Below are 14942 nucleotides of genomic sequence, written 5' to 3'. Positions count from 1 at the left end.
GTCCATTTCTCTGCTGACAGGGGTTCTGTCAAAGGGAGGGGTTTTTGTTGCAGGACCGTAGAATATCCTGGATGAGCCCCCACGTGTAGCACTACCCCCGTAGGAACTGCTGGTTTTGTTTTTGGGTCTACGTCCTGCCTATCAACCCCAAGAATTGGCTCAAACTTTTCCTGGGCACAACTGATATGAGACAGAATTGTGACACAAACTGGCCACTGAGGGATGCAATTCAACATATATCACTCCAATCAATAACCTGTTACCTTTCACAAGCCGCAGTCACTCAGAGTGATAAAAATACAACACACAGATTTTTGCGCTTAACCAAGAATAACTTTACTTGGTATAAAAAAAGCAAAACAGAATAAGATACAAGTTAACTCTGTGGGGTACTGCAAGGGCCAAATAAAATAAAAGAAATAAAGTTAGTGTCACAACAATAGATAATATAGATAAGTCAGCAATACAACATATATTTATGCAGCTAAATGATTGCTCGCGAGCTTTATAGCTCGCAAACTCTTTATTGAACTATACCTTACATATGTCTAGTCACTGTACCATATAGGTAAGGCTTTTCTGATTCCTGCACACTGTTCCTTCTTCTGGTCAGAGTCTTCGCTAGCAACCGTTGGTGCACAGGTTATTTGTAATCCAAAGGTATTGAAACAAGTGGCTATAACCATTCGCAATATTCCTGAGTACTCATATACCTGCAACTCACTTATGGCGTATCTGTCAGCCTCCTGACGTTTTATGTGCCTGTCTCTAACCACTCGGTCTCCTGGGAGGTAAACTAGGCCTCAGAGTGTGTGGCGCACTATTTAAAGAGTGGCTGGCACTAACTGTGAAGTGTGGCTGATATTAACTGTCTATAGCCACGCAGACTCCTGTGAGGTAGTTGTGAAGTGTGGCTGATACTAGCCGTTTCAAGCCACGCAGACTCCTGTGAAGTAGTTGTGAAGCATGGCTAGTACTAGCTGTCTCTTAGCAACGCAAGCCCCTGTGAGGTACACTAGGCCACAGAGTGTGTGGCACACTATTTAAAGTGTGCCTGGCACTAACTGTTTCTTCCCTGATCTGACAATAATCAATTTTGGGCAGGTGCCCTCCTCACCAAATGAGCCTGGCCCTCCAGGTGATCTCCGCTGTTTTTTTGGTCTCCGGTTTCTGTCACCAGCCATATAAGGTGTTGGTGGTGGGCGATTCCGGTCTCTGCCGAGCAATGACGGGACACTCCTGGGAAAAGTACCCTGCCGAAATTTTAAACGATCCGCCCCGATCACTTTAGGTCCAGGTCTTTTTGTCCGTTGCCTTATAGACACAACCCTCCGTCTGGCTTCCTGCTCTGTTCAAAGCGAAGTCCCGAGAGCCCCGAGTATGGCCCCTCCCTTCCTTTTTATAGCCGATCCCAGAAGGCTGTGCAGTGATTGCAGAGCACCCTGGTAGCACCGCTGCACCATGGGTAGAGAAGTTCATTTTCTCCTTCAAGTCACAGAGACTTTTCCCCGTTTGCTCTATATTCCAGGATGCACCATGCTACACATATCTTAACAGTAACTGTAATGTATCAACTTAACCACCGGAGGGAGCTGAGTTCCTTCTAAATGTCAAACAGTAGTTGCCTACATTGCATAGAGGGAACCCTGCTACATAAGAAACAAAGGCTCTGAATACCTTTTTGTGAAGTACCTTCAGGCCGGACACGTGACTCCCGGCCACTCTGATAACACATCACATGGCTACAACGGGAGGAGCTTAGCGGCCACGTGACTCCCGACTGACTTCAAAGGGAGAGCTTGGCTCCTCCTGCTGTAGCCCTGGATAGTATAAGCAGAGCGTAACCGGTGTAACGTTAGAAAACCATACCTCGTTAGAATTCCATACCCACGTCACTTCCTGTCAGAAACAGCTGAGCAGCGTAGCAGTGCGCATGCTTAGAGCCCCGGATACATCATTGAACAGCTGAGAAGCTGACAAGTGCACATGCACGGAGGGTATGGATTTATCACGGTAGTGTGTGTAATGTTACACTTGCGGCGGTTACATTAAAACAGCTCGGCTGCAACATGGGTTATCTCCGCTCCTACCCCTGTCACTTCCCTGATGTCGGCTACTAAATGTAAATGCGGCGGCGGGTGTATGAAATGTAAATGACGGAGATGTCGGCTCCGTGATCCGCTTTTATATTTATTAGCCGAGATCAGGGAAGTGACAGGGATAGAAACGGAGATGACCCATGTTGCAGAGGAGCGGTTTTAATGTAACCGCGGCAAGTGTAACATTACACACACTACTGTGATAAATCCATACCCTCCGAGCATGCGCACTAGTAAGCTCCTCAGCTGTTCAATGACGTAGGTGGTGACGTAGGTGCACCGGAAGTGACGAGGGTATGGTTTTCTCACGGGTATGGTTTTTTCACAGAACACCGGCCTGAATACACATACCTGAAGACAAAAAGGTATTTAGAGTCAGGGCTGCTGTTAGAAATGATGGGGCCCCATACAGCCTACCCGATGGGGCCCCCTTCAACCCCATCCCTGGCCCCGCCTCAAAACAAAATGCAGGTTTGTCACCGTTTAGATATCAAGATATCACCCTTCCAATCCAGGGACGTGCCGGTGTTCTGTCAGAATAGCGCTACCTATCAGATTCTGCTACCAGAAGTGACATACGGACTAGAACAACTTACTGCGCATGCGGCATGCATTCCAACATGGCCGCTATGCATTCCAATAGCTTTCGTAATGTGACAGAACACGAAGCAGCGGCAGACATCTTCTTACACCCACGCAAGTCTTCAATTTTACATTTTTTTTAGCAGTAAACTCACCTTATAGAACAAATTACAGTATTACATTTCTATTATTATTGTATTCTAGTAAATATAGCGAGAAACCTGTGGCAAGAAGGTGGTGACGGCCATCTTGGTACACCCCACACTGCTCAGCGACAAACTGATTATATAGTGAAATAGAGTGTTCCACTCGGCTGCGGTGAAATAGTCTATTAGTATATAAGGTGAATTTACTGATAAAATAAATGTAAAATTCAAGACTTGCGTGAATGTAAGATGTCCGCTGCTGCTTCCTGTTCTGTCACATTAGGAAACCTATTGGAACGCATAGTCGCCATGTTGGAACGCATGGTGCATGCGCAGTAATTTGTTCTAGTCAGTACGTCACTTCTGCTAGCAACGCTATTCTGACAGAACACCGATACATCAATGGGTGGGAAGAGGTTAAAGGGGAGTGGTTTGAATGCACACGTTTACTGTCCCCCAAACACAAGTTTAAAGTAGCATCTCACTGTGTCCTATGATCAGTAGCATGAAAATCACATAGGCTGCAGGTGCCCTGTCACAATGTCACATGGATGATGGGGCTGCTGACTTTTTTATGCAGTAACACTCAGTACAGCCATAGCTTAAAGTCAGCATCCATGTGACACTGTGACAGGGCACCTGCAGCCTGTGTGATTTTCATGCTGCTGATCATAGGACACAGTGAGGACTCTATCTGTTCTTCACTCACTTTGTCCAATGCAGCCACGCTGTCCTCCTGCTGCTTCCTGTCAGCTGCTGAGTCAGTCGTCTGCCTCCTTACATGATCACACACTCGGCACTTGAGTAAGGGGAGGCGGGGCTGAGCAGAGAGAGAATTATTGTATCCCTCCACCAGGCAAGGCAGTGGACAGCAGCAGCCAAGACTATATGGCAGCAAATCAATGTGGAACTACATCCCATGTATACATGCCCCCCGAAAATGAAAAAAAAAGTCCCACCACTGCACTCACCTCCTGGGCCCTTCTGTTGACATTATAGGGCCCAGGAAAATGTAATTACAGCCCCAAGAAAGTACAAATTAGGAAAAAGTTTAGAAAAAAACTATTTTTTTTAACATGCAGAAATTTACTGTGATGCTGCCCGGGCCCCTTGTAGAAGCTGATGGAGCCCGGCCCGGTACAACAGGGCTGGTTGTACTGCCCTATCAGCGGCCCTGTTTAGAGTCTTCGTTTCTTGCAAACACTTATATAGTGCAGGATGGGAGCTTGAAAGAAAGGGGCTGACAGTAAAGAAAAATTTAGGGTTACAAACCCTTTAAGCACTCCTCCCTCTGCCACATTTGGCATGTAATTTTTTTTCTGGAGGAGGAGCGGGTACCTAGTTTTGACAAGTATTCCCTCCCACTTTTCAGTTGAAACACAGTTAAAATGCCGGTGCCGGGGAGAGGAGAAGGAGAGAAGCGATGGTTCGGGTGAGCACATCGCTGGATCCTGGGACAGCCGAGTGTGTGTTTATTAAAAGTCAGTAGCTACACTTTTTTGTAGCTGCTGACTTTTAATAAACGCATAAATGACTGGCGCTCCTCTTTTAAAATGATATGAGAGTTTAATTATTTACATCTACTTTGAGTTTAAATCTACTCTAAAGTAATCAGACCATACAAAAATCAATAAATTCCACATCAGCATCACTAATTCACATCATATCTGAGAGTTTCATCAACTGTTTACTGCATAGGCAAAATTCAAGTGAAGATCAGCAGGAAGAAAGCAGTAGACATAAAATATTGTCCCATGTACATATATAAATACAGACTACATAATACAAGTTTGTTCTCTACACTTAGATTAAAAAAAAAAAAAATTACATTCAGCAGTCTTTGTCAAAAAGAGCCTTTATTCTGTCCAATGTAGGTAAATAACAAGTGACAGCGAAAAAGGTTGCCACTCCAAAGCTTGGTTTGTTGGCATCTGGAAACTTGGTCATTGGATGGAGCTGGTCTATGCTCCCTGTACATACATTACAGTAAAGGACCAGGACAGATAAACTCAGCAATTATATAAAACTATATTATGAAAACCATGCACAATAAGCACCGTCTGGGAACCCCCCCACTCGTTTCAGGCTTAAACAGGCTTAATCGTATAACCTGCAATTAAGCCCATTTCCAGGTAAAAGACGTTAGCACAGGAACTGTACTGTAGATGGTACTTATTTGTGCATGGTTTCTGGAATAATAAAGTAGTATAGAAACTCTGATATCATTGGTGTGTGGCCGGCCCTTTGCTGTGAAGGAGGTAAATAACAAGTTTGCTTTAGAGCAGGCAGTGTAAACCTACTGTAGTCAACTTTCCAATTTTCTCCTGTACAGAAGCCCCATAAAAACTGGAACTTCCAGAAATAGGAGAACATGCAATTCCCCTCAAACCCCCTGATACCCGCCTTGCCAGCATGATGTCACATTATCTGTCAATTGACAGTATTCCAGCCCAGAGATCAGTTGCTAGACTATAGCATAGTCACATGGGAGGAGGTCATATACCTCATTGGAGTTTTGGGGTATGGGGGAGTATGTGACCTTCTTCCATGTGACAGTGGTGGAGACTAACAGGTTATGCTGGGGGCTTGCAGTTCTCCCCTGTTGTGAAAAGTGTAACCACTCACCCGACAGCGTACAAGGTCTGTATTGGAGTGTCCCAGCCACGCTCTCTCGCCTGGCTCATAATCAGCTGCTCCGCAAAGCTGTACGTCACCATGCTAGGTTTGCCAATCAGGGCCTCGTAATGCAGTTTCTTCCCAGTGATTTTATGGTACAAAGTCTCCAGGCACACCAAGAACGTCCCGTGGCCAAACCTGAACAGGACAAATGAAGACAGATCATAAATGGGGCTAGAGATTTAAGATGCACTCCCATAGCTCTCAACTGTCCCTGATTTTGAGGGACTGTCCCTGATTTGGAAAAATGTCCCTCCATCCCTCTTTCCACCTCATTTGTCCCTCATTTTGGTCTGATCTATATAGTTATAAATAAAATGCACTTTTTATCTTTCAAAAAGTGTTTTACACTGCTAAACCTTTCATCCAATTTCTAAATTGCTGCATTTGTAAATCCCAAAAGCCGATATAAAGGAATAGAAGTGGTTAAAAAAAAGCACTTGTGAGTTTAACCAATCATTAATTTTTGCACAATTCTCCTTTAAGGGGGCATGGCAGGGGGGGTGTGACCTATGCCTGAATACTTTTGCTAATAAGTGTCCCTTATTCCCATCTCAGAAAGTTGGGAGTTATGCACTCCTGCCAAACAAAAAAGCAGCATTATGAAGGAAATCTGATGTATTTTCTGCCTCCTGCCCCCATTTTGCTTTCTTTAAGATGTCATCTGTGCAGCCTCCTGTGAGAAGGCCTTGCTTATGTTTTTGTGCCCATCCAGAATCCCTCCCTCATTAAAGAGGAACTTCACTCTTATATAAAAAAATTACACCAAAGGCACCTTTAGAAATGTGTAGTAATGACAATCTACAGATTTACTGTATATAAATAACTGATTTTGTATTCTCTGCATCTTATTTTTCTTTTCTTGCCCATTCTTCCCACAGTGGCCATTTTTACTAAGGGCAGATGAATTTAGCCATTTTTACAAAGGGCAGATGAATTTAGCCATTTTTACTAAGGGCAGATGAATTTAGCCATTTTTACAAAGGGCAGATGAATTTGGATCTGCTTCCAGAAATGTGACAAGTGTACAAACTGTATATCATCTGAGGGGACAGGCACTGGTGATGTAGCCTTCCCAGGATGCATCTATGAGGCTAGGGTTACATTTGTGCTTCCAGAAACCAGGAAGTAGAAAAACAGTCATTGGAAGTAAAAGCAAAAAAAAAAAAAAAAAAAAAACGCTGTTTAGTTAATGAATATAGGATGCATTGCTGATGTTATTTTTTGGTTAAAATAGGGGGAAGGTCCTCTTTAACTACTTGCCGACCGCCGCACGACTATCTACGTCGGCGGTCAGCCTCTCACAGGCAAAGTGACGTAGGGCTACGTCACTAGCTTGTGAGGGTCTAGGGAGCGAGCGCGCACCCCCGGAGGCGCGCTCCCGAGTGGTCACGGACCCCCCCGCGCGTGTGACCGGCGGACCCGATGTCCGCCGGCCACTCTGCGATCGGCGGGGGAGAGGGAGAAAGTCAGGCAGCTTGTGTAAACAAGCTGCCTGTCATTCTCCTCGCTGTATGAGAGCTGATCACATGGATCTACTATGTAGATCCGTTGATCACTCTGCATACAGCTGAAGCCCCAGCCAATCACAGTTAGAATCACGCCCCTAGGGACACACACAGCCCCTCCCTCTCAAATAAAGTTAACCCCTTCACTACCAGTGTATTTTTACAGTAACAGTGCATATGTATAGCACTGATTACTGTAGAAATGTCACTGGTAACCCCAAAAGTGTCAAAAATGTCAGCCAAGGGTCCGATCTGTCCGCCGCAATGTCGCAGTACCGCAAAAAAAAATCGCCGCCATTACGCGTTAAAAAAAAAAAACAACAAAAATGACAAAAATCTTTCCCTTAGTTAGTAAATGCAATAACTTTTGCGCAAACCAATCAAAATACGCTTTTTGCGATTTTTTTTACCAAACATAGGTAGCATAAAACAAATTGGCCGAAAATTTTAAAAAATTTTGATTTTTACATTTTTTTTTGGGGGAATTTCATATAAAAAAAAGGGAAAAATATTGCTATTTTTGCAAAATGGACGCTCTTTTTTTGTTTATAGCGCGTGATCAAAAAATCGCACAGGTGATCAAATACCGCCAAAAGAAAGCTCTGTTTGTGGGAAAAAAAGGACGCCAAATTCGTTTAGGTACAGCGTCGCACGACCGCGCAATTCTCCGTTAAAGTCACGCAGTGCCGAATCGCAAAATACCCCCTGGTCGGAATGGGGGTAAAATCTTCCGGGGCTTAAGTGGTTAATGAACACATTTTTCATGTGAATTCTTACTTGAATCTTGATGTGCTTTGTGAATTTATTCTGGATCTCAGGAGTAATCCAGTGAAAAACTTTACCTTTGTGCAGGAGTCTCCTGTAATAAAAACCTGGTCACTGCTACTCTCTCTCCTTGTGCAGGCTGCTTGGTATTTTCTCTGCACCCTCTTTAAATTTTCTGCAGGCAGCCTGTAGCGAAAGGGCCTGATGGGCTCCTATCACAGTATCACAGCTCTTCTCTCTGTCACTGCTTATTTTACATGGTAATCTGTAAAATAGTGGATCTGGAGCTATTAGGGAATAAATATTTAAAAAAAACAAAAACAAAACACTCACTATAGTGACATTGTACTGCTCTGGTTGGTGATCAGAGACACTGTATGCAGTGCAGCACACAGTGTCTAGATGACTGTCGAGAGCAGTACAATGTCACCATAGTGACACTGCACTGCTCTGGTCACAATTTTTTTTCTTTTTAGGGCTCATTTACACTTGCAGTGCGCTCTTTAGAGAGCATTTAAAAGGCGGCGAGGACACATTGGGGTTGATTCATTAAAGAGGTTGTAAACTCATTAAACATTTTTTTTTTTCCAACCTGAAAGAGAAACACATAATGAGCTAGTATGCATCGCATACTAGCTCATTATGAAATACTTACCATAGAACGAGCCCCCGCCATGCCGCCCACTTACCTGTATGACGGGTGACATGTTCAGTCGCCCGTCTTCCGGGATCGCGGCATCCGGTCATCTGATTGGCCGGACCCGCGATTACGTCACTCCCAAGCATGCGCGCGGGAGCCGACGGTCACGGCACGGGGCTCTGAAGGAACGGCACCAGCGGTCGTTCCTTCAGAGCGCATGCGCCAGTGATGTCACTGGCTGCATTTAAGGTAAATATATCCTAAACGGTACATGTTTAGGAGATATTTGCAGTACCAATAGGTAAGCCTTATCATAGGCTTACCTATAGTTAAAAGTTGCAGAGGAGAGTTTACTTCCTCATTAACCTTCTTAGCGGTATTACCGAGCGTGGCTCGGGGTTAAATTTCAGAGCCAAAAGCGGTAACCCCGAGCCACACTCGGGGTACCGCCAGAAGCATCGCTGGATCCTGAAAGCGGGGTTAGTTACCTTGTCACCGGGATCCAGCGATGTATCCCGGCGGTGTCTAGCGGCGGATCTTCCTCCCGATCCTCTCCGTGCCCCGGCTTCCGTCTCCTGCGACGTGATGTTCGCAGGGGGGTGGAACCGGCGGCAAATTCAAATGTGAAACACACTGATACAATGCAATACCCCCCAGTGCCCTTTCCTGCAGTTTTACTGTACTTTTTATGTAAATATATATATATATATATATATATATATATATACACATACACACACATACATACTTTAACTTCTTTATAGTTTTTTTATTATATTATAATTTATGATTTTGTGTTTCAAACTTTATCATACCCGAGCTGTTATAAAGAAGAACGCACAGTAAAAAAAAAATCATATGTAAATAGTTGGTTTGGGCTGCTCATTCTTAAGAATTACATGCAAAATAATGGTACCCCTTTCAGCACCAAAAATCCGAAAGAATCATACCGCCAGGGAGGTTAAAGAGAACTAGACTGTGCACTTTGCAAAGTGCAATTGCACTCTGGAAGTGCAGTTGCTCCAGAACTTAGTAAATGAGGTAAAGCTTCACTTTCCAAAGAGTACTCAATCAAGAGCAAAGAAAATTAAAAAACAGCATTTTTGCTTGCAGGATTGGATGATGAAAGTCATCAAAACTTCTGCTCATTTACTAAACTCTGCAGCAACGGCTCTTGCAGAGTGCAATTGCACTTTGCAAAGTGCACAGTCTGTTTGCCTTTAGTAAATCAACCCCATTGTATCACCTCCTCACTGCCTGTTTAAACCCTCTAAATCAGGGGTGTCAAACTCAATTTCATCAGGGGCTGCATTCGCATTATGGTTGCCCTCAAAGGGCCAGAAACAAGCCTCTCCACGGCTGCACGGAGATGCACAGGATCTGGCAGAGGAGTTCTGTCCTCCTCTCCTGCCAACTGCTGGGACAAGGTGGAACCGGAAAAGAGGGGGGTGCTGCAGCTGCAGGAGAAGTGCGAGGGCCACATGAAATGGCCTGGTGGGCCGGATTCACCACCGGGTCTTGTGTTTGACACGGGTTCTAAATGCTAGACTACTGCACCGCATGTGTTGTGCACGGTTGTGGGGCAGTTACAGCATGGCCCCATTGACTGAGTAGTAGACGTCATTACGACTGCCTGCACAGGGATGCATGGAACACCTGTGCATCCCCGTGTGGGTAAACAGGCCCTCACACAGGGTATGCATTGAAACACGTCATGTGAACGAGGCATTATGGTGACAATGGGATTGATGTGGCAGTGATCGGGGACACTGTGACTGGCTCTACTAATAGGCCTCATTCACATGTGCATATCACTGCGTATCTTGTGCGAAGGCCATGTTTACCCGCATGGGGAAGCATAGGTGTTCAGTGTATTCTCCTGCAGACAGTCCCATCAGTGTCTATTGGGATGCAGCAGTTGCAGGGACACAGCCGCTGCTCCCATTCTGACATCCGTGCGGGGTCAAGGCCCTGAATGCAGACAGTGTGACCAGCCAGTAATATCATTAGACTAGTCACAGTGTCATCAGATCAGCACATCCACCAGCAATGTTACTGTTTGCTAGCTGCACTAGTGCCACTGTCACCAGGGCCAGAGTAGCCATCAACAGGGTCCCTGATATCCACCATATCAGTACAGTGTCATCAGAGCCAGTGCAGCCAGTTACATTGTTCCTGATCACTGGCACACCAGTGCTGTGTGGTCGCTGCCTGCCGCCTGTACTGACCCTGGGTTGTTTATTGAACATGTTTCTGCCTGCTGTCTGGCCAGATCCTTTGGCGCTCGTGAGCAGTTGCCGGATGCATGATTTTTAAAGCAGCAAGGCTGCTTTATTTCAATAAATCTTTTTCACATACTACACCATGAGATTATCCTTTGTATATCCCCACTCTGCACTACATGGCAAGAGGACCTCTAGAGGCTCCTGAGAGTACCCATTACCCACATAGCAAATAGAGCATTGGGGAACAGCACAGAGGACATCTAGTGGCGAACAGGATACACAGCAACTCGAATAGGGATATAATACTACATGCTTATTTCGAGCAATATTTAGGTGAGAGGCTAGAGAGCAAAGTGGTGTCAACTTGGATGAAGAAAATAATTATACAATGAACACTCAATACTAATGGTAAAGGAATACACCTTGGATATATACTAAGGACTTTTTTTGTATATGTCATTATTTTTAGACAACATATGGGTGTGTCTGTGATTATTTTGTATCTATCAGCATTTACACTTTTGTGATTATCTAACTGCACGGTGCACTTTGACAGATTCTATATATGATTTTGTATGCACGTTTATTGCATTTCAGCAAGATGTATTACTGTTAATTTATATAGGAATGTGAGCATCTCTTTAATTTTCAAATAGTTTTTTTTTGAGACACCACTTTAAATGATAATTCACTACATCATCCAATAGGCAGCGCAGCACTATTCACCAACCATTGTACTCTTTGCTTTCAAATATAGGTGCTGCTGAAAACTGATGACAGGACAAAGGCGTGACTGTGAAGAGTGGGAGATTTTTCTTTGGGAACATAAAATGTATAAGAGTCCAGTAAAGCGAAACTGTCATATTTTAATTTGGCTTTTTGCTAAGTAAAAACCCATTTTTAAAAAAATCAACATTTTTAAGTAGGTTTACGATTTTGTGTTGGGCACATTCATAGTCCTCTTGGGCAGCATGTAGACCGTGGGCTGGAGGTTGGACACTACAAGAATACCTGGCTGGAATACGGGAATACCACAGGGATGTGTGATGAGTCTGGTCCTGTTTACACATGACCATACTCAAATGAAATGTCAAATATTATAGTGAAATTAGCGGATAACACCACCTTAATTGAACTGATATTGACAAGACAAGTTATAGGCAGAAAATTCAACATTTGGTTAAGTGGTATATAGAAAACTATTCAAAACATAATAATGCAAAAATTAGGGAAATAACTTTGGATTATAAAAGACCAAGAAAGATCTATCTTACTCTGGTGTATATATAGGTGGTGAGGAGGTGGAAAGCATAGACACTATAACATTTTTGGGTTTGCATATTACAAGGAAGTTGTCATGGTCTCAAATTTCTTGTTTTCTAGTGAAAAAAGAACAGCAGAGATTGTTTATTTTTAGATTAGAAAAGCCAGATTACCCTTAAAGCCAGACATTTGCCGATATCCCAAAAAAAAAAAAAAAAAAAAAAAAACGACATTAGGCCCCTGTGTATGTCGTTCTGTCCGACAGATGCTGGCCATTTGGCTGGAAAACCAGTAGCTGACCGACTCCTGATCAGCGCTCTCAGCCAATGGCAGAGAGCGCTGATCGGAGTGTTCTGGCGAGGGGGCTGCTCCCCTGTCAAGACACAACAGCTCAGCAGGGGAGATCCCTGTACTAATGTCGGATGGTTAGTACAGGGGCTCTGACTGGAGCTGTCAGTCCTGTAGAGTGTACCAGGCTTTAGGCTTCTTGTCAATTTCTATCACATATTTCACACCTTTGAGAATATCCTGCTCCATTGTGCTGTAGTCTTGTATGCCAGCTGCAGGGTGGAGGATAAAAAGTGCCTGTCTCATGTGGAGAAAAAAGCACATCAGATCGTAGGTATGCATCTACCAAATTTTGATACAGCATATGCCAACTGATTAAGAAAGCAGGCAAAAGCCACTAGTAATGATCCAACCTATCCAGCTTACAGTGCGTTTGCCCTGTTGCCACCAGGAAAAAAATTTATAGGACACCTAAAACGCTTATTACCGGTTTGAAGTCTAGTTTTTTACCCTAGGGCTCTGTTGTCTATAAATCCACAATGTGCTTAGGATACTGCATATTCTTTGAGTCAATTTGGATACTGCATATCAGAGGCGTAACTAGAACCTTCAGGGCCCCGGTGCAAGAAACCATGAGGGGCCCCCCGGACTCCTGGCCGGGGCCCTTCCCTTCAAGCCTGGGGCTCTTCCTACTGATCCTGGGGCCCTTTACTCTCATTGCGGGGCCCTTTATTACGGTTCCGCAGCGGGACCCTTTCACAAGTTCTGCAGTGGGCTCCCTTCCTGCCATCTTTGGGCCTCCCCATGGTGGTGGAATGCCAGTGCCCAGTTGCAAGTGTGACCTTTGCGATCCTGGAAGTTCACCCACTGGTGTGAGTAGTTTTTTTTTTTTTGGTATTTTAATTGTATTATATTTTTATCATTTTATTTTATTTTTTTACAATATCACTGACAATGACTCTGTCCATTCACAAAAGGAAGGAGCTGGTAAATTACATATTTAAGACCCCTTCCTGGTTCTTTATTGTGACACATCCCCTGCAGCAGTTGGCAGGAAAGAGGGGGGGGCACAGTGGGGGGGGGGGGGGAACCAGGGGAGCACACAGGGGCCCAGAGACAGCAGAACACAAGTGAACTGGATAGGAGGAGTGGTGGGGGAAGCATACAGAGGAACCAATCTCCTCCATTTTCCTCCTGCAGCTACAGGAGGAAAAAGGAGGACAGTGATTTCTCTACATGCAGCCCCCACTGCCCCTCGTATCCAGGTGTATAGGGGAGCCGCACAGGCCCCCTGGAGCATGGGGCCCGGTTGCAATTGCAACCCCTGCAACCCCTGTTGTTACGGAGGAAAAAGGAGGACAGTGATTTCTCTACATGCTGCCCCCACCGCCCCTCCTATCCAGGTGTACAGGGGACCCGCACAGGCCCCCTGGAGCATGGGGCCCGGTTGCAATCGCAACCCCTGCAACCCCTGTAGTTACGCCCCTGCTGCATATCCTTTCAGTCAAACTTGTGTTATGCAAATGTGTTAAGCATTCTTTTGTAAATGTTAATAACACACTCATTGAGTCTTTGAAGTGCTTTGTGCGGTTTGTTTGTTCTTTCTTTGTTTTATTATCAGATGTTTTTCCTTTTTGATACTCTTTTGTTATAGTTTACTTGTGATTTGTATGACTAAAAAAGATTTTAAAAAATTACCTGATGAAAAAAAAAAAAAATCCACTAGGTGCAGCATTTTAAACATGTTACATGAAATTTATACTTTTTTTTTTAAAATATTTAAGATTTTTGCAAGATTTAAAGTGTTTGTAAATGCTCAAGGTTTTCTACCATCATGCATTCTATGCTTAAAGGTGAAAAACCTTCTGTGTTCAGCAGCCCCATAGCCCCCCCCCCCCCCCCTTTTACATCCTGCACTGACTACAGCTTTTTTTTTTTTTGTTCCGTTTTGGATAGAGTGGAGAAGGATTAGAACACCTGCCAGTTTTTATTGCTGTCTGTGCCACAATTGAGGAGACTCACCCTCTCTATTTGTCCTGTTTATCATTATCACTGAAAGTGAAAGTAAAAGAAAATCCCAAATTTTGGGTTTTCCCTAGGAAAGTAATAGAGAGGAAATCTTCCAATGAGGACACTAGTTCTGGTGACCTAGGGGTCACCAAGGAATTCCTTTAATTTCTAGGGATTTCCTGTTTGTCTATAGGACAGGAAGTGAAGGAAAATCTCTGCAATGGGACACAGATGGTAAAAATATAACACAAAATATGACAGGGGACCCTCTTACTCTATCCAAAATGGAAAAAAAAGCTTTGCCTATAGTTCTACTTTAAGACTCCCTGTTTCTGAGCCTATGATTCTAAAAGATCAGAGGGAATGATACTGCTGTGTGTATAAAATCCCTGCTCACCTGGGCATTTTTGCTTCCGCCATCCAGAGAAGATCCATGTTGCACGCCAACACAGGAATGTGCGGGTATGGCGGCTGCTTCTGCCACTCAGTCGGCCTGCCAGAACTCAGCAAGACATCCAGGATAAGCTGCAGGCTGGTCTCCCAGCGCACTGGCTCCCCTAACAGAACAATTGCTGCAATGACACAGATGGTATTACTCGTCCGCTTCATCCCGTGCATTGGATACAGACAGGAAATTTTGCAGTGTGTTAAACAATCTGACTGACGTAGCTTCAATCTCAGAGATTTTCTGTCTGTTAAAGAAGCTAGAGACTTTTATTACTCTGGTGATCACTAGTGAC

General features: G+C 44.3%; 1 protein-coding gene across 1 annotated transcript in view; it reads right to left on the bottom strand.

Moving 5' to 3' along the window:
* HDHD5 (haloacid dehalogenase like hydrolase domain containing 5) overlaps positions 1 to 14942 on the bottom strand; it is a 49916-nt gene that overhangs the window by 12436 nt on the left and 22538 nt on the right. The window contains exons 6-7 of the mRNA XM_082256014.1: positions 14600 to 14774; positions 5453 to 5641 (exon numbers count right to left, since the gene is read on the bottom strand). Coding sequence (XP_082112140.1) covers positions 5453 to 5641; positions 14600 to 14774 — 364 coding nt within the window. The remainder of the gene's footprint in view (positions 1 to 5452; positions 5642 to 14599; positions 14775 to 14942) is intronic.

The sequence above is a fragment of the Pelophylax lessonae genome, assembly GCF_965119305.1.
Source record: "Pelophylax lessonae genome assembly, chromosome: 4".
NCBI classification, from domain to species: domain Eukaryota; kingdom Metazoa; phylum Chordata; class Amphibia; order Anura; family Ranidae; genus Pelophylax; species Pelophylax lessonae.
Note: the sequence above shows the minus strand (reverse complement) of the source record. Positions and strands in the feature narration are given on the sequence as shown.